The sequence below is a fragment of the Megalobrama amblycephala genome, linkage group LG10 (assembly GCF_018812025.1).
Source record: "Megalobrama amblycephala isolate DHTTF-2021 linkage group LG10, ASM1881202v1, whole genome shotgun sequence".
In the NCBI taxonomy this organism is placed as follows: Eukaryota; Metazoa; Chordata; class Actinopteri; order Cypriniformes; family Xenocyprididae; genus Megalobrama; species Megalobrama amblycephala.
This window is the reverse complement of record NC_063053.1, coordinates 26,382,746-26,403,262: the sequence shown is the minus strand read 5'-3', so window position 1 is coordinate 26,403,262 and position 20,517 is coordinate 26,382,746. Positions and strand designations below refer to the sequence as shown.

General features: G+C 37.6%; 1 protein-coding gene and 1 long non-coding RNA gene across 3 annotated transcripts in view; one reads left to right on the top strand and one right to left on the bottom strand.

Moving 5' to 3' along the window:
- prkg1a (protein kinase cGMP-dependent 1a) overlaps positions 1–20,517 on the bottom strand; it is a 105,547-nt gene that overhangs the window by 13,508 nt on the left and 71,522 nt on the right. For both annotated transcript variants that reach the window (XM_048205577.1, XM_048205575.1), the window contains exons 6-9: positions 18,480–18,557; positions 18,294–18,388; positions 13,434–13,499; positions 12,009–12,083 (exon numbers count right to left, since the gene is read on the bottom strand). In XM_048205577.1, the coding sequence (XP_048061534.1) occupies positions 12,009–12,083; positions 13,434–13,499; positions 18,294–18,388; positions 18,480–18,557 (314 nt within the window). The remainder of the gene's footprint in view (positions 1–12,008; positions 12,084–13,433; positions 13,500–18,293; positions 18,389–18,479; positions 18,558–20,517) is intronic.
- The window catches only part of LOC125277238, a 129,072-nt gene that overhangs the window by 105,094 nt on the left and 3,461 nt on the right, over positions 1–20,517 (top strand). The window lies entirely within an intron of this gene.

Below are 20,517 nucleotides of genomic sequence, written 5' to 3'. Positions count from 1 at the left end.
CAAGGCGTGTTTGGATGCCGATGTAGGTTCGCAAAGCCATGAGCATTAATAGTAGTGAAACATCCGCGATTGTTGATAGAAGGCTTGTTTGAGATGCATCGGAGCAGCACGGACCGATTCGGCGGGTGCCGCGGATCCGCGGGAGTGTTTGTAGAGCATACAACTCCTTGTGCTTTCGGATCGTTCTCGCGGAGCTTTGATGTCATGCGCCGATCGCTATGCGAGAAGCCGATGCATCTCAAACAAGCCTGGTGTATTTGTGTTTGGCGCTGCAGCGCTAGCTTTGCTGTGAAATATGAGATGTATACAGTGACGTAAGACCTGGCTTTGTGCTGGCTCTCTAGCCCGTGGAAAGGCAAACCGGTTCTTAGAAGGCTCGTCAATTGAACCAACTCCGAACTGGCACTAGCACTAGCTCTGAACTCGCACCCGGTTCGTGCTGGTGGAAAGGGGGTAATAGTGGCCTTCAGCACTTCTGCATTGTTGGGTCTGGCATATCGCATCTTCCTCTTCACAATACCCCATAGATTTTCTATGGGCTTAAGGTCAGGCAAGTTTGCTGGCCAATTAAGAACAGGGATGCCATGGTTCTTAAACCAGGTACTGGTAGCTTTGGCTCTGTGTGCAGGTGCCAAGTCCTGTTGGAAAATGAAATCTGCATCTTCATAAAGTTGGTAGCAGCAGGAAGCATGACGTGCTCTAAAACTTCCTGGTATATGGCTGCGTTGACCTTGGACCTCAGAAAACACAGTGGACCAACACCAGCAGATGACATGGCACCCTAAACCATCACTAACTGTGGAAACTTTACACTGGACCTCAAGCAATGTGGATTGTGTACCTCTCCTCTCTTCCTCCAGACTCTGGGACCCTGATTTCCAAAGGAAATGCAAAATTTACTTTCATCAGAGAACATAACTTTGGACCACTCAGCAGCAGTCCAGTCCTTTTTGTCTTTAACCCAGGCAAGACGCTTCTGACGCTGTCTGTTGTTCAAGAGTGGCTTGACACAAGGAATGCGACAGCTGAAACCCATGTCTTGCATAAGTCTGTGCGTAGTGGTTCTTGAAGCACTGACTCCAGCTGCAGTCCACTCTTTGTGAATCTCCCCCACATTTTTCAATGGGTTTTGTTTCACAATCCTCTCCAGGGTGCAGTTATCCCTATTGCTTGTACACTTTTTTCTACCACATCTTTTCCTTCCCTTCGCCTCTCTATTAATGTGCTTGGAAACAGAGCTCTGTGAACAGCCAGCCTGTTTTACAATGACCTTTTGTGTCTTTTGTGTCTCCTTGTGCAAGGTGTCAATGGTCGCCTTTTGGACAACTGTCAGGTTAGCAGTCTTCCCCATGATTGTGTAGCCTACAGAACTAGACTGAGAGACCATTTAACTCCCTTGGGTCGGCGGTCATGCCGGCAATACCACCTCAGATTTTTTCTTACCAGTGTGAAAGAGACTCAAAATACTCCGTCAATGTTGCACATCCAATTAAGAGTTATACACCACTTTAATCTGTGGAATATCTTTTATTATTTGTGTACACTCAGAGTAAAAACAAAATGTTGCGCTTTTTGCAAAATAAAGAAAACTAACATGATGCGTGATCTCTCGTCTCCCTCTGAAGGAAGTCCAATCTGATAGTTCTCAAAATGAACTGTAACTTAGTGAATACTAATCACAAAAAAAATAGACTTATGTCTAAAGAAACATTGAAATGTCAGGTTTTAAATCGTGTAAGTCAAATCGAAAACAAATATTTTCTGTTTATGTAATCTGTATGAAAAGAGACATGTCAGACACCTGTGATTCAGCTCATTATCCGCTAATGTGGCCACGCCCATGGAGTCAGCGCTATTCAGACGCAAATTCTGAGGCAATACAAGTATACATCTACTCAATCGTGTATTTATTGTCTTCAGAAGTGTTTATCTGTATGTTAAAGCCTTGGTTACCAACCTCTGGAAGCCTTTGTTAGTTCCTGGAATTTCCTGTTCTTCTTTAGATTAATTCACGCCTCCACGCATACTGTGTTTCTTGACAAAAAGTGTCTTACAAAAACTAAATCAATATATTGTTATAAATGAACGAGTAGGCAGGATAATTTTTACATAATTTTGAAGCAATAACTCTAGTCTACAACCTCCAATACCCAGAAGTCTTGTGAACACAGATTTAATATATATATATATATATATATATATATATATATATATATATACACAAACATGTACATACATGTTCCTCACATATTATTGTAGCCTAGTTTGTGCTGAATACAGTGTAATGACACTTTTTCCATTAATATGTTTATGAACAACTGAAAAAAGCACAAATATCAGGGCATGTCAAAACTTCTCCAGGGCCCCGAAAATCCTCAGACCCCAGAGGGTTAAAGGCCTTTGCAGGTGTTTTGAGTTAATTAGCTGATTAGAGTGTGGCTGGCACCAGGTGTCTTCAATATTGAACCTTTTCACAATATTCTAATTTTCTGAGATACTGAATTTGGGTTTTTTTCTTAGTTGTCAGTTATAATCATCAAAATTAAAAGAAATAAACATTTAAAATATATCAGTCTGTGTGTAATGAATGAATATAATATACAAGTTTTACTTTTTGAATGGAATTAGTGAAATAAATCAACATTGTGATGATATTCTAATTATATGACCAGCACCTGTACTGATTTGAAGTCTACTATGACAAAATCATCTCTTCTCATAAGAGCTTGCCATCTGAAAGTGACATTTCTGACATCTTCAGTCTTCTTTGTGCTCATGCATACTGAAAAAATGCTGAAAGCTAGCAACATTGTCATGGATTTCACATTTCTGGTGGATAATTTACTGATATTTTATGCCCCAGGAATCAACAAAATCAATTTTAAAATGTCTGATAATAAAATTAAAATATAAACCTTGGAGGCACTGCTGATTAAGCACGTGTGATGTTGCTCGTGGCTCATGGTGCCTGGAATTCATTACAGATCATCTACAGAGTAGATTGTTGATTGACCACAAGGTGGCAATATGGAGCTTTATGGGTTCCCTATGACAGCATCTATTTTGCAATGCTTTGATATCCAGTATACATGCATCACTGGTGTTTCCTGAAGACCACAATCATCTCCACTGTTTTGAGAGTGTTCAGCTCCAGGTTGTTGTGACTACACCAGACAGCCAGCTGTTCAACCTCCAGTCTGTAAGCAGACTCGTCACCATTTTGGATAAGGCTGATGACTGTTGTGTCATCTGCAAATTTTAGGAGCTGGACAGAGGGGTCTTTTGCAGTGCAGTCATTTGTATATACAGGAAGAAGAGCAGTGGAGAGAGCACACAACCCTGGGGGGCACCAGTACTGATTCTGAGTCCTGGATGCGAGTTTCCCTAGTCTCAATAACTGATGCCTGTCTGTCAGCAAGCTTGTGATCCACTGACAGATTGGGGTTGGCACAGAGAGCTGGGTCAGTTGGGTTGTGAGATAACCAGGCATGATGGTATTGAAGGCCAAACTGAAGTCTACAAATAAGATCTTTGCATAATTCCCAGGTCTATCGAGATGTTACAAGATATAATGCAGTCCCATGTTGGCTGCATCATCCACAGACCTGTTTGCTCTGTAGGCAAACTGAAGGGGATCCAGCAAGGGTCCAGTGATGTCCTTCAGGTGGGCCAACACCAGTCTTTCAAACTACTTCATGACCACAGACGTGAGAGCGACATGTCTGTAGTTATTAAGTCCAGTGATTTTGGGTTTTTGGGGGACCGTAATGATAGTGGAGCGTTTGAAGCAGCTGCGAACTTCAAACTGCTACAGTGATCTGTTGAAGATCTTCATGAAGATTGAGGCCAGTTGGTCAGCGCAGACTTTTAAACAGGTAGGTGAAACACTGTCTAGGCCGGAAGCTTTACCTAGTCTTCTGTTTTTTTTTTTTTTGTTGTTTTTTTTTTGAAGACCCAGCATATGCCCTCCACACAGACCTTAAGCAAAGGTTGGATGGCAGGAGGGGGGTTGCAGAAGGTGCTGGTAAATGTGTGAAGTGCAGGTCAGAGCAGGTGTGGGGTGTGACTTGGGTGTGGGCTTTTAAACCTGCAGTAAAACGCATTCAGATGCTCAGTCATTTGTTGATTCTCCACAGATCAGGGGGATGGTGATTTGGACTTTGTGATGGTCCTCAGGCCTGTCCAGACTGATGTTGGGTCATGGCTGAAAACTGTTCTTTCAGCTTTTCAGAGTAGCTACTTTTATTTTTTTTTTTTTAAATCAGTGAAGATTGGCCACCAGGCTGCGTGTATTTTATATTCCATCAGTAAAGAGCAGAGCAGAATGTCAAGGTTGAATTAGCAGGGCAATAGAGCAGCTGTACATGAAATTTTAGAATACACACAACATAATGGGAGACACATCAATTCAAAAGTGGACAAATTGTTGGTTGTGTGTTGTGGTGTATTGAGAGCCACAGTATCCAGGGTAATGTCAGAATACCTTCACGTAAGACGGACCACATCCAACAGGATGTATCCAAAAAGCATAAAACCACATTTGCAGAATTAAATGCACACCTCGACACTCCTGTTCCCACAAAAAATGTTTGTTGGGAGTCAGTATTTATCAGAATCAGAATCAGAAAGAGCTTTATTGCCAGGTATGTTTACACATACAAGGAATTTGTTTTAGTGACAGAATTCATGGTCGGGGTGCTATAGCCAAACCTTTGGTCACTCGTGCAAAAGCCAAATGTCGGTTTCATTAGTGCCAACAGTGCAAATCTTGGGCTGTGGACAATGTGAAACATGTATTGTTCTCTGATGAGTCCACCTTCACGGTCGTTCCCACATCCGTGGGAGTTATGGTGTGGAGAAACCCAAAAGAGGCTTAACTCCTGGACTGTTGTGTGCCCAGAGTGAAGCACAGGGGTAGATCAGTGATGGTTTGGCCTGCGATATCATGGCATTCCCTACTGTGCTTGATGGGCGTGTCACTGACAAGGACTACAGAACCACTCTGAAGGACCATGTGCACCTAATGGTTCAAACATTGTACCCTGAAGGAGGTGTCGTGTATCAGCATGATAATTCAGTCACCAGATCTAAGCATTTTTGAGCCACTTTGGGGTATTTTGGAGGAGCAAGTCAGAAAATGTTTTCCTCCACAAGTATCACATAGTTACTTGGCCACTGTTCTGGAAGAGGAATGGCTCAAAATCCCTCTGGCCACTGTAAATGACTTGTATCTGTCATTCCCAAGATACAGTCATGCTGTATTGGCTCCAAAAGGAGGTCCTACACCAAGTTATTGTGGTCTAAACCAGGAGTTTCAGTTTAATCATCCTATACAGGAACACTGATGCTATAAATATGTATGAGAGACTTTATGGAGAGGTGGAGTTTGTAATTTTATTCTGTTTAATCTGTTTTGTTTAAGTGGTCCAAATGGGTCAAACATAATATTAGCTCAAGCACCTATACCTGTTTAGCTGAGTAATGGAAGACAGGGATTGATTGATTGATTGATTGATTGATTGATTGATTGATTGTTTGTCTTGTTACTTGATTGTTAACAGTCATCATTTTTGCAATTCTGTTTGGTGGCACTAGTGATGCAGAAATGACACATTTATGTATACGAGAGTCTCATTAGAGTGTTCTCTATCTGTCAGTGAGGCAGCTGGAGATTTACTTACAGGTTTGTAGTTTAGATCACTGGGGACGCAGTGCAGGAGGTGACAGCTGTATATGTGTCTTAATAAGCTTTAATCTATGACAGCCACACAGACTACAGGCACCTCTTCATTATTCATCAGTTTTAATTTACATTGCAGATGAGCAGATAAGAGGACGAAAAGTTTCTATTTCAGTTCAGATATGACACTGAAGGGATTTTTGAAGTGGGAAATGAGTTTCTGAGCTATCCCAGAATCCCTCATTCTCTCTCTGTCTGATATTCTCTCTGTGAAATGTGATAAGGTTTCACATTTCTCTGAGCGGATTATTTCCTCATTGCCACACAATGATTGCATCGCTTTCTCATCCTGTTTCTTCTGATTCTGAACAGTTGCTGGTTCTTATATAACATGTCTTCTGCATGCTAGCACAGCTTTCCTGCTTTACAGTTCTAGAGTTACAGTAAACATCCTTAAGCTGCCCTTTGACAATTGCATTGTAATGGTTGCCATACTTAAAGATTTTTTTTTTTTTTTTACTATCACCCACTTAGAGAAGAAGTCTGACTAACATGTAATGTGACCTACCACATTTCACTTGATTATGTTTAGTGGAAGCTAAATCTGAAATCAAACACTAGGGCTGCACGATTAATCGTAATTGAATCAAAATCGCGATTTGGCTTAGTGCGATTATGACATCGCAAAGGCTGCGATTTTTAATGATATAAATATGTACACGGCGCGTTAGTGCAGAGCTGCTCTGTGATCAGTAGTAAATGACGCTCCATCTGAGAGCACTGCATTAGAAAAAAGCAACACACGTCAAATATACAAATCTTCGAAACATGAGAAGCCTTTATGAACTTCTTATCTAACAAAAGACAAAATTGAATGTGTTTTTACTCCAAACTCACTTCATAACGTCAGTTGAGTGTTTGAAATAGCGTTTTGATTAGCATTGGATTATAAATATACTTTATTATTACGGAAATACCCGAGAAGGCTTGAAGAAAACAACATATAAACCATGTATTGTTGCAGTCGTCCATTTATTTTATTCATGTTTAATCAATCAAAGCATTTCTACCTTCTTTTTATTCAGTCACAGCGATAGCATGATGCCCACTGGGGAATTCATAGAACAGCGTTTGTTATATTGCGTATATTTGGAGTATTTGGAGTATCTGCTCAGGGGCGCCATCCGGTGTCCAGTCGAGATAGACTTGTTTAGCGCAAAGTAAAGCTCACTCAATCCTATTCAGGGTAAAAATAGGAAAAATAATTCCTCTCTCTAATAAAGAACTTTGAGGGAAACATATAATCAATGTTTTTCTCCTGCCTACATAAGTGTACAGGGTTTTTTTTTTTTTCCACAGTACATGCATAAGAGGCACGTAGTTCATATTAAATATATGAACTCCATTTTTGATTTTGCATACCTCCTGACAAAATAAAAAAAAAAAATGAGATTTTTATCATAATAATATTTGATAATAAATCCTTAGACCTTTCTAATGATTTATAGACATACTGCTTGCGTGTTAACAGGTAACCCCACATTTTGTCATACAAGTTTTAAATATTATTTTCTAATTATTATAGTTATTTATAATTAAATACTAATGCTAAATACTTTAATAATGAAAGTTATTACAACATTAATATTTCTTATTTGGTTTAATATTTTTATTTGGCAATAATGATAAAAATAATAAATAAAAAATATTAGTCAAAATAATATATTTAGCGCACAATTTCGGGCCAAATTGTGCAGCCCAACAAACAAGCAAAACAAGCCTGGTATTGTTTATAATAGTGTTTTTTTTTTTTTTTTTTTTTCTCCATATGTTTTATAAAATCGCATTTTAAATCGCAAATCGCAATTTTAACCAGAAAAATCTCAATTAGATTTTTTCTCCAAATCGTGCAGCCCTATCAAACACTACCGTTAACAAGTCAGTAAAATGGATTATTCAGCAAGGATGCATTAAATTAATCAAAAGAGACAGTAAACATAGTTATAATGTTACATTTGTAATGTTGTTTGAAATGAATGCTGCTATTTTGAACTTCCTATTCATCAAATAATAGGAAGGAATTCATTTTACTTTGCGTACAACCCTGTTTTCAGAAAAGTTATTTTGTAACATGCAATAAAATTAATAATCTGTGATTTAATTCTCTTGAACCTTTAGACTTCAGATTCCCTTTAACTTTAGATTTCAGTGTTTTCACTGAACAACTTAATTGTATTTTGTAAATATAAACTATTATTGATTTTGATGGCTGCAACACATTCCAAAAAAGTTGAGAGATTGGCATGTTTACCACTGTCACACATTACCGTTCCTTTTAGTTACACTTTTTAATCATTTAGGAATTTAAGATACTAATTGTTGCAATTTTGCAAGTTTTTGCCTAGTCTCGTTTGATACGCTCGTCTTTTCAGCTGCTTAACAGTTCATGGTCGTCATTGTCTGATTCAATATACACATTTAATATATTCAGTCCTTGTCATTGTACAATATACACCTCCACATCAATGGTATCATCACACGTATGCAATTCAGCCATGCCGTTTGCACTGATGCTCCCCCATACCATGACAGATGTTTGTTTTTGCACCTGTAACTGATGAAAGTCTGGATGGTCCTTTTCATCTTTGGGACTGAGAACTCAATGTCTGTTTTTTTTTTCCCCAAAACAAGCTGAAATGTGGACTCATCTGACCACAGCACACATTTCCACTGTTTTTTTTGACCTTCTGAGATGAGCTCGGGCCCAAAGCGCATCTCTGCATAGAATTGATGTATAGCTTTCTCGTTGCGTAACACAGATTTGAGTTGTATTTCTTGATGCAGTGGCAGACTGTGTTAAGTGACAAAGGTTTTCAAAGTTCTCCTGAGCCCAGGTGGCTTTATTTAACACAGCAGCATGGCAGTTTTTCATGCAATGCCATCTTAGGGCTCGAAGGTCAAGCACATTTAACAGAGGTTTCCTGCCTGGAAATTGCTCCAGATTCCTTGAATCTTTCCACAATATTATGTATGTTAGATGATGAATGACCTAAATTCTTTGAAAGTTTGCATTGAGAAATGTGATTTTTGAATTGTTTGGCAATTCTCTCATGATATTTGGCACAAATGAGCCATGACCCGTCTTTGCTTGCAAAGACTGAGGCTGCGTTTACACTTGGCATTAACATGCAACCTGTAACTGGATGTTGTCCTCATATGCATTGAAAAGACAATTGTAAACGCGTTTGTGATCGGAATGTTATCCGATCAACGTGACCTGGTTTGGAGGTAGTCGAGGATGCATTCTGGTTGGATCTCAGTGTAATGTAAATGCGATCCAGACATCATATCTACATTCAGAGGGCGACGTCATTTAAATCCCCGCCCAGTCTCTCTGCGTGGCTGTCAGAAAATAATGGACAGACGCAGTTTTGACAAGAAATTAAACTTCTTTGAACTTTACAATAAAAGGTTTCATTTTAAACGGTTTATTTAGACTTACATTATACCTTGTCATTTTTCATTTTAATTGTGCAACATTATCTAAACGAGGCGATCGCGTATGTTTTTATTGTTTATTTCAATATTAAATGCTTAAAGCTGCAGTAGGGAGTTTTTAGAAAACGTTGACTTAGCCTGAAAATTTGAACAAGCACAACTCACAGGTCACTCCCCCTTGCTCTCTGCTGCACTACAGCCCTCCCTCCACAGCTCCTCCCCCATCACAGCGGAGCCTGCCGTGAACGCGCAGGCTAGTAAGCAAGCAGGGCCACCAATGACGGCGGATAAACAGTTATAGCACATTCACTGGTATGGACGAAACATCAACAATATGATACATTGACTATGGCCTGCCCATACTTTGACTACATGTATTGCAAAATACGTAATGTTTTGAGGACCAAGTTTGTAATGTAACTATATGATGTTGCACTATTTCTAATAATATTTTCTAGTAATAAATAGCTATTAATATAATATAACGGTAACTAACATTACAGTATGCAAGTAATTATTCTATCGATATGTAATGCTAAATAAGGTTTGCTAGTACATTATTTCAGCAACATGACAAGCCAGTGAATTAGTAGGTTTCAATAGTTGCTTTGCACAGTGCATGACATTTTATCTGTATGTTATGCGGCTAGGGGACGGGCAGGCCTGTTTTGAATCATCTTAGTTGTGTAGATCTTAAAAAATAAAACAAATCAAGCAGTGATACTTACTTGTCAAGCAGAAATGTGGCTAACTCTGCATCGGTTTTTAATCCTTTCAGGACACGTAGCTCCCTCCACCTCGGAAAAGCCGCTCCGATATTTACCCTCGTTTTATTTCGGGCTCTATCTAATTCTTTCTTTTGGGCTTTTTTATCATCGTCATCTGTCTTTTTTCGTTTACCCGTCTTTATTTTATGAGCAGGTGCCACTCAAGGAATTGGCAGTTTGGATTGTTTGTCCGGCATAAGCAAAGCTGCGGCACACCAGTAATCTTGAATTTGAACGCCTGTACGCACTGTGCATGAGAGGGGTGTGATCAGAACATTACACAAACAATACAAATGCTTGTGCTTCTTTCAATCATGAAATGTCTCGAAATATTTTTTTTTTCACCATACAAGATTAATGTTGGGAAACTTAAATAGGTAGTTTAAGTTCTCTATTTGTGATTGAATGTACTTTTGTGGAATAAATCTCTGTGCTGCGTGCACTGCATTAATAGAGGCTTAAAGTGAAAGATGTTTTATGCTATGAAGCCATTTGAAGCGTCTGCCTTTCAAACGCGCCTAATTTAAATATTGTGCGGGAAACAGAAATCCGATCAGTTATCCAGATACAGAGGCCACTTGATGTGAACAAATATAAACACACCGTGTCCTAATTTGCTAATGATCTGGGGCCGTATTCACAAAACATCTTAAGGCTAAAAGTAGCTCCTAACCTGCTGATTTAGGAGAAACTCTTAAAAATAATGGGCGTGTCAGTCCTAATTTTAGGAGTCCTAAATTTTTGCTCTAAGAGTATTTCACAAAGCATTTTAGCATTAAATCTAGCTCCTAAAGCTCTGAAACGTTAGGAGTAGTCAAGAGGACTCCTAAATCACAAAGACCAAATCACAAACAATCCTAATTCACCCAAAGACACTGTACACCATTGAGGCAATAGTGATAGAGCCTTGGGTGCTGAACCTTTTCTTCATAAATGCAATACATTTTGATTTATAGATTTGAATCTACAATGAGATGCCAAAAGAAAAAAAATCTTTAAATAAATATTGTCTGATTACCTGTGGTAGTGGTTTTCATGAGTTCACACTTACAAATGATTGAATAGAGTAAAAAATATATATATAATAAGTGCATTTGGTGTGCTGTCCAAGGGGATTGAGGGCACTGAGCTTGGAATTTAGCCCAGACCCAAAGTTCTTCTCCCTCATATCCCCAGCCGAGAGTGAGGGACGGGTTGGCGGAGGGATGCAGAAAACTGTCGAAGTAACCATAGGTGAGTCGGCTCTCTTCTGTGTATATATTCCTCCTCTCGAACTGATTAGAAAGACTGTTCAAATGTGTTTCTCCCAAACTTTGTTTATAAAACATAATTTGTCACTTGAATTCTGCATTCTCTTGAGATGCAGACATCCAAGAGGTGGACAATTAACTGTATATACTAGTGACACTTAGCCTACATTTAAAACCTTTATGGCAACATTTTATTTTGACTATGCCAACATTTTTATTAAAAAAAATATTTATTTGAATAGGGCAACATTTGTATTTTAAAACCTTTATTTTATTATGGAAACATTCTACAATATTTCTATGATTAAATCGCTGACTCCTCCCCCATCAGCCAATCACTGTGTGTATACTCAATGGCAATGAGGTCAACCCCACCCTTACTCTTAGCTTAAGACTTTTCTCTATTCCTTAGTAAAAGTTGGTCTCAGCAGCTTTGTGAATAGGTTTTAAGAGAAAACTCTTAGCTAAGAACTTTTACTGCTATTTAGGAGAACTCTTAATGGTCAGATAAAATGTTTTGTGAATACGGCCCCTGATCTCCTTGATCGGATCACTGTGATCGCATATTAATGCCAAGTGTAAACGCAGCCAGAGGTGCTCCTTTCTATACCCAATCATGATACCTTCAGTTATTACCAGTCCGCCTGCTTATGGAGGACTGTTTCAAAACAGTTTAACTTGGATATGCTATAATCTTTTATTTTGCCTCTGTCCCAACTTTTTTGGAGAGTGTTGCAGCTATCAAAATCAAAATTAGTTCAGAATTACAAGAAAATACAAAAAAAAAAAAAGTCTTCAGAGATTTTCACCTACTTTGCTTTTGCCTCAGCATCTTCACAGCCTTTGTTGGATACGTCTTCCAGGCCTCCAATCAGGTGTTTGTATGAGCTGGAAAGATTGACACAAACAACATATTTAGAAAGATTTAATATTTATGACAAATACAATACCATTCAAATGTTTGAGGTCGGTACGATTTATTTTTTTTTATTTTTTTTATTTTTTTTATTTTTTTTTTGAAAGAAGTCTTTTATGCTCACCAAGTCTGCATTTATTTGATTAAAAATACAGTAAAAACAATAATATTGTGAAATATTACTACAATTTAAAATTAAAATATATAATATTTTACAGTAATATATAATGTAATTTATTCCTGTGATGGCAAAGCAAAATTTTCAGCAACATTAATGCCAGTCTTCAGTGTCACATGATCCTTCATAATTCAAGTCAAGAAAAAATGTATCAATGTTGAAAACAGTTCTGCTGCTTAATAGTTTTGTGGAAACAGTGACAGCAGATTTTTTTTTTTTCTCCCCCCAGGATTCTTTGAAGAATAGAAAGTTCAAAAGAATAGCATGTATTTTTAAATATGAACTTTTTGTAACATTATAAATGTCTTCACTACCACTTTTGACCAATTTCATATGTCGCTGCTGAATAAAAGTATTTTTTTTTTTTTTTTTTTTTTTTTTTTTTTTAAAGAGGAAATGACCCCAAACTTATGAACGGTAGAGTAGATTTATCAAAGGCACTATTTTAAATATTCATACTGTTCCCTGTGAGGTTTACAGCAGTCTGTATGAGAGTAAGTTTATCTAAATACTGTTCTCCAGTCAAGAAGCAGTGAGACATGATGTCCTTATTCAGCAGTCTTGCAACTGACAACGCTTTTTTTTTTTTTTTTTTTTTTAAAGACCTATCTACATATCACCACAAAACTGGTATTTGGCTTTCAAAAATGAACTCATTTTAAATTAAAGATCTATCTCTCAGATGACTCTGAATGATTTTATCTCTTTCTTTATTTAGAAAGTCAGTACTAAATTATAGTGAAACTTTTATATCTATATGAAATACAGCTCATTAAAATGTAACAATCAACTTTCACACAGATGTCTGATGGTTTTAGTCTCAATCAGACAGGAATGAGAGTTTTCCCAGCCGGAGGGCACATATGTGCTTCTCTCTCTCTCTCTCTCTCTGTCTGTCTCACTCTTTTCAGCTTATTGACACACGTGACACTTTAGCTATTTAGGTTGAGCTTAATTTATTGACTTTAAGGCAGTAGATAAGCACTTCAAACCCACAGATTCTGTGTCCCTCACACACAAATAGAACGATCAGTGTAAAATCCACAACTGGAAAACCTGGACTGATTTACTGCTGACTGCTGGAATGACACTTGATGTTTTAAGAGGCGTATATAAAGGAAGGATAAATGTGACATATACTCACTCTCTGTCAATCACAAGGCAGGTCACAGTCTCTGCTGCGATGACATTAGCTGTTCTGATGTCCTCCCTGTTTAAAAGACACGGACACAATAGTGAAACATCATTTTACAATGTTCAAAATCACAGATATTTATTTTAATATCTTAATTTTACTATATCTGTATCATGTATATCTATATGATTAATATTATAAATTTATAAATTAAAATAATATAAAATATTAAAATAGTTATACAGAAATATTTAATCAGATAAACAGATTTAGTAATATTACAATATTAAAACTATTAAAATATAAGTATTATAAATGTAAACAAACATTGATGTTGGCTTGACAAAGTCCTGTCTGAATTTTTTGTAATTACTTTTAAGTTTAAAGGCTTTACTTGAAGTCAACAACATGTTATTAATAGGGCTGTCAAATGATTAATCACGATTAATCACATACAAAATAAAAGTTTGAGTTTGCCTAATATATGTGGGTGTACTGTGTGTAATTATTATGTATATATAAATACAAACACATTCATGTACATATTTGAGAAATATTTACAAGTATATGTATTTATTTATATTTTTATATAATTTATATTATACATAAATACATTTTTTGTACATAAATAACATATTTCTTTTAAATATATACATTAATTTGTGTGTATTTATATATACATATTATTTACACACATTACTCACACATATATTATGCAAACTCAAACTTTTATTTTGTATGCGATTAATCACGATTAATCGTTTGACAGCCCTAGTTATTAACATATTATAGCACACTGCTAAAATATTCTCTTGCATGATTTGGCACATTGCTAATATGAATTAGCATGCTGCTAGCATGTTTTAAGATGTTGATAGCATGAAGTAACATGTTTCTAACATGGACTAACACATTGCTAACATGATTTATCATGTTGCTAGCATGAAATAGCAATGTTTTGAATAGCATGAATTACCATGTTAACATAAATTAGCATGTTGCTAGCATGATTTAGCATGTTTTAACACTTTGTTAGCATGTCCTAAGCTAGTTTCTAAGCTTGGCTAGTGATAGATACTTAGTGGATGAAGCTTAAATACTCTATTGGAATAAATACTGTATAAAATGCTCTATTTATTGTATAAATGTTTTGAACCCCTCAATGAAAGTCTATGGAACTTTTTGTAGTTTTATTGTCGGTTTAATGAAAATCTTAATTCTGATCAGTTAGATGAGACATAGCAACCCGAGTCAGAACAGTCTGAAGGTCTGACCCGAGTTTGGTGGTTGTAGGTTTAAAGCTAGAAGCAGCAGCAGTAGCATCTTAAACACAAGCCAGCATAATAATGAAAAATGAATAATTATAATTGTCTAAATATTAAAATATTAATATGTGTATTTTTATTAGTAAAATATTTTATAACTAATGAAAGTACTTATGTGGTGAATTATGTAGCAATCAAATTAACGTTAAGACGGTACAATAAGATGGTAACAAAATTCAAATGTATGCTGGAAAATCTGGTAAAAATAATCCAATAACTAAATATAATTTCAAGCATAAACAGTAGATTACTAGAGTAAGTTACTAAAATAGTAATAGCTAGCGATTTCAACTCTATTAAAGAATTAAGCCAGTGTGCCTCAGAGTTTGCTGATTGTCCTCCTCCTCACTGTCGCTCCAGTCGCAGTCATCAGAGTCTGAATCCCACTCTGACCTCATGATGCTTTGCATTATTCACTTATTGTCTGATCTGAGCACAGCTATACACGCACATATGCCACTACAGTACAGTACACTTCTATTAAAACTAAAACAATCACTGTGTGACATCTGTCCCATCATTGGCTGTCCCGAGGAAGAGCTCCCACGCACGACTCTCTGAAAGCAAGAAGGGCTGGTCACTAAATGTTAAACACACACCCAAACACACAAATGGAGCGTCTGCTCCTGGGTCCAACAGCAAATACCGCCGGACACCACACACGCACTCGCTGTCGGATCCGTTTCCAGTGAAACACTTGCAGAGGTGAGAATACTTCACAACATATCGGCTCTAAAGCTGTCACAGCACAAATACACAATAACACTACTGCAAAGGTCACAGCTGCTCCATGATATTACTGAACACAGAGAGAGAGAGGAGAGGAGGAAAATCTGTCATCATTTAAATCTGTCACCTTAAATGACGTTCCAGTCCTTTATTAATTTTGTTCTTCCGTGTAACACACACACACACAAATGTGCAGAATACTGAAATTGCTTTTTTCCCCTTAAAACGGCTATACAAAGGGACAAAACCTACCATTCAGGAGAATAATGCATATGAGACGTATGTAATATTTTATGGTGCTTTTTGTAATTATTATTATTTTTTTAATGGAGTTAGACTGTCCAGATCCCTGTTTGCTATATGGAAAAGAGAAGTTTAGACACTTCTGTGTTTTATGAAAAGTCATATGGGTTTGGAATGACTTAACAGTATAAATAATGACAGAATTTTCATTATTGGGTGAACTATTTCTTTAATTGTAAGGTGTGGGGGTAAATTTGCCTTAAGTGGGACACATCCACGTGCTTGAGGAAACACAGCATGAAAAATCGACACATCACCGCTGCCAAATGTGTTTGTGAACCAATCAGGTGTCAAATGCTTCTGCATGCACATACACTCACGCATGAATTTAATCCCGGGATCAAGAGATTCCTCTATCAAGTTTTGGACGCTGTCAAGGATCTCCGTAAAGTGTTACCCACCCACATGCCGTATATAAGGACGCAGCTCTAACAGAAGATATTTAATTGGTCTCTGAGGGATCACAGTGACCGTGCACAATGTTCTGATTTCCAAAACCGTGGCCTAAATTTCACCTCCGTTCACACATTCGCAGCTCGCATGAGAAGACTGCCGAGCAGGACACCTGATACACTGCGGAGCATATCAACACCCTCTCAGGATCACCGTTTCCTAGTAACACAACCAAACGCAGGATTATAATCAGGGGTAAACAGTCCCCTTAAAACAGAATAGAATAGAAATAACTGATGATATCTCTAAGTCTATAGTCTTTCTCCATGTACTTTTGTCCCTTATTCCCTGTTCTAACTGTAATTAATTTTACTGCGTTCCTCTACTGTTGGCAGCTAGTAGGTGTTCCTGCTGCAGGATGCTTGTCATGGTTATGGACTCTTATTTTGATATTCTGTTCGGTTTCCTTTAGTTCATGTTTTCCTGCTTGTTTAGTTTTGGTTATGTTCCTGTTTGTTCCTGTGATTAATTATCATCAATCCGTCTCTGAGCCAGGAGCAAACCTTAGCCTAATCGATCTATGGTCCACGGATTCAGTTCCCTCCCGAGCCCTCAAGTCTTCGCCTTTTCCACTGATCTCGTTCGACTACCTGGATGCTCTGGTCCTGCCCGGAAATCTTGCTCCTCCGATGTAACCCGCCCGCCGTCTCTGCCTCAGTCCCGCGAGCCAGCAGCTCCACCTCGGGCTTTCGGGCCGTGGATGTCACCCTGGTTCGCCGGATACTCCACGCACCCTGGTTCCACCTCCGTCTGTCAATCCCCTGGTTCTGCCAAGCCCTTCATTCAAAGCTCCACCCTGGCTCCTCCCACCGTCGGCTCTACCATGGTGTACATCTCGACCGACTCCTCCTGGTCCTTGTCCATAACCAGCTCCATGCCCACCTCCAAAACCTTCTCCCTTCCTCCCTACACAGTTGGACGTTGTTACGGCGCGAGGACACACCTTCTGTTACAGTTACAGTTATTGACTCTTATTTTGATATTCTGTTCTGTTTCCTGCTCTGTTTAATTTCGGTTATGTTACTGTGATTAATTAGCTGTATCTTATTTAGTTCCTGATTATCCCCTGCATATAATCTCCCTGTTCAGTCCTCTGTCGGTTATTGTCTTTCGTAATGTTTACTTCTCCTGTGTTCATGATTAAAGTCAATTTAGAGAATTCCTATCCATGGGTGTTGCTTGTCCACAGAAACGTTACAATGCTCTAATGCATATGTATAACGAGGTCATAACATTTATAAAGTAAGATCACAAAGATTGCATAGATTCATAAACATTGATGGTTGATCATATTGCCTGAATTGTCTATTTAAGCAGAAGTCATTTGCACACATGTATAAAATAAAATAAATAAAGACAACAACAACAACAAAAAAACAACACCAGGTAATTGAATTCTGGAGCAGGTCATTTTTAGCAGTTCAATTAAGAACATAGTCAAGGAATTAGAAAGATCCCTGGTAGAAAACACCAGATTCTGCATAATATAAATCCTGAATAAACATATTTTAACACAGCTGTAAGCATATGAGAAAACTGTATTTTTAAATAATGTGTAAATAAAGTTGTGTTTGCTATGCAAGTGCAGCTACTCAAAACAGTATGAATCCAAGACTTTTTTCAATTCCAAGAGTGCTTTTTCTTAGCTGCCACAAGATGTCACCACATCCTTTAAAACTAATAGGTTGAATGAATCTCACAAGAACTTGTCTAGGTCACATTTCACTGAATGATCAAAAGAAAAAATAAGACTTCATTAAGATTTTTGTAATAATTACCCTTATTCTCAATAGTGATTGTTATCCAGTACCACTGTAATTATTTATATTTATCTATAAATAGGATAGAATAGAAACTCTTATCTTCTTTCTCTTATTAGAGTAAGGAGAATGAGATTTTCTGCATTACAGTGACGAGAATTTGGAGGGTGTAAATGTTAATTTAAGTGATTTTTAGGTGAACAATGAACATGTTCTTGGCAGGTTTTGTGAGATTCCTGTTTTGAGTTTAAGTTTTGCATTAAATCTGACTTTAACAGTAGTGTAGAGTACAATCTCACCCTTGTAGGGCTTTTTCCCCAAACGAGTCTCCTTTCCCCATTGACCGCAAGTAGACGGGCTCCTGACCCGGACAGTCCTCTCGAGTCATCGTCACCTGGACAGGAGTGAGAAGAGGAGGAAGAAATATTATCATGGGTTCATCTTCACAGTATCACTGCTTGCACTTTGCACTGAAATAGACTTACCTTTCCTTTACTGATAATGAAGAATGTGTCTCCTCTTGCCCCCTGGCGAATGATGTAGTCGCCATCTTCATAGTGTGTCTATAAGAGAAAGAAAATTGGTTTGAGGATGTGGAAAAAGATGATGGAGAAAAACACGTAGTATTTTCTATGAAGAGGGAATGAATAGAGGATGTGCAGATTTAAGACCCAGCAGATTTCTAAACAGAAAAGAGGCAGCACAACATCTCTCTGACCCTCAGTGTGCTCTCTAAGACCTTGACCTCCAGACACATCAGTCTGAAATCAGATATGACCATCAGAAAGGAAACTGAAGCCCAGAAAGACTCTGACATAAGCAAACACTTTGTTCCAACATCACCTAGAGTCTGACCTCCAACAAAACACCCACACATACACAGGCAGTGAGAGGAGACTTTTTAAAACGAAACAAATCCAAAGTAAACAAACACTACCATGAGCTATACTTAAAACCTCAAATGTATTTTAATTATATATAGATTATTTTTATGATTACCTTTTCATGAATATGTTGTAGATGTAGGTTTTTAAACAGATTTTGCTGCATTAATGCAGTTCCGGCTCTTTTTCTTAATGTTTTAAATTACAGTGGTCCTAAAAGTATTGCATTCCACTATAGCATTAGAGAACCAGAAACAAATGATTTTTTTGAAAGTCTTCAAATCCATTAATTTATCATTTAATATAACTTTTTTTTTTTTTTTAGCTTGAGTGTGCAAAAGTGTGTTTGTGTCACCTTTATTTAAGCCAGTTAATGCAACTTGTTTTGATGTTCAACCGTTTTGAGTGTAGCTTAAGTGTTTTTTTAATGCCACTGTAGCTAGACTGTTTGAAATAAGTGAATACTTCTCAATGGAAAGCACTCAAGTCAGTGTGAATATTTAGTAAGGTGCAGATATATCTGGACTCTAAATTGAGGCAGCTACACTATATGTGCAATTTTAGTAGGAATTCATCAAATATAAGTGACCACAAAGACCAAGGCGGGAGGACAGATTCCATCCATGTAGCCAGACTTTCATTCCCCAGAGCATAATTACGTTCCCTCCGGCAAAATTAACATTTAAGTTCAAAAAGCTTCAGCAAATCAGTTCATTTTCTCATTTAAGGTCAATTATTAGCCAAAGAGACTCTCTCCACTCTAACTAACATTAATTTAACAAATCACATCACAAAATGATTCAAGGACTGTAATGAGAGTTTGACCTGCTGATACTCACTGAGAGACCATGATTGACAGGTGAGTCATTTTAATGACACAGAGCTCACAGTGCCAATCTATACTCTCATAAATACTCACTCTTGATGCTACTTCCTTACATTTGCTCTTCTGTTTTTGTTTTGTTAGTGAACATCACCTATTAGCATTATGAACATTAGTCTAAACATTAGTCTAAACTCGATCCTGGAGGGCCACTATCCTGCAAAGTTTAGGTCCAACTTGCCTCAACACACCTGACTGGAAGTTTCTAGTATGCCTAGTAGACCTTGATTAGCTGGTTCAGGTGTGTTTAATTAGGCTTGGAGTAGTGCTGGGCGGTATGACCAAAAATTTATATCACAGTATTTTTCAAAATTATATCGGTTTCACGGTATATGACGGTATTTTTTTCCCCTATGCATGACCGGGCGTTAACCACATTTTCTACTGATTGAGAGAGTAAATACTGCAGTAGATTGAGGGCACCTTAAGCATTTTAAAAATCTAACCCTATATAACAACAAACTGCCAAAACGAGGGAGAAACGCGGAAAAAACATTTAAACTGTCTAAGGATATTTTCAGTCCATTTAAGAGCACTACAGTCTCTGAACAATTGACACATGCAAGTTTAACACAGAAACAATAAAGCAGTTAAATTTTTGACCATTCTTCTTTGAATTGTCAGTCTGTTTATTAACCCTCTGGAGTCTGAGGCTGATTTGGGGCCTGGAGAAGTTTTGACATGCCCTGACATTTGTGCTTTTTTCAGTTGTTCATAAACATATAAATGACAAAAGTGTCATTACACTGTATTCAG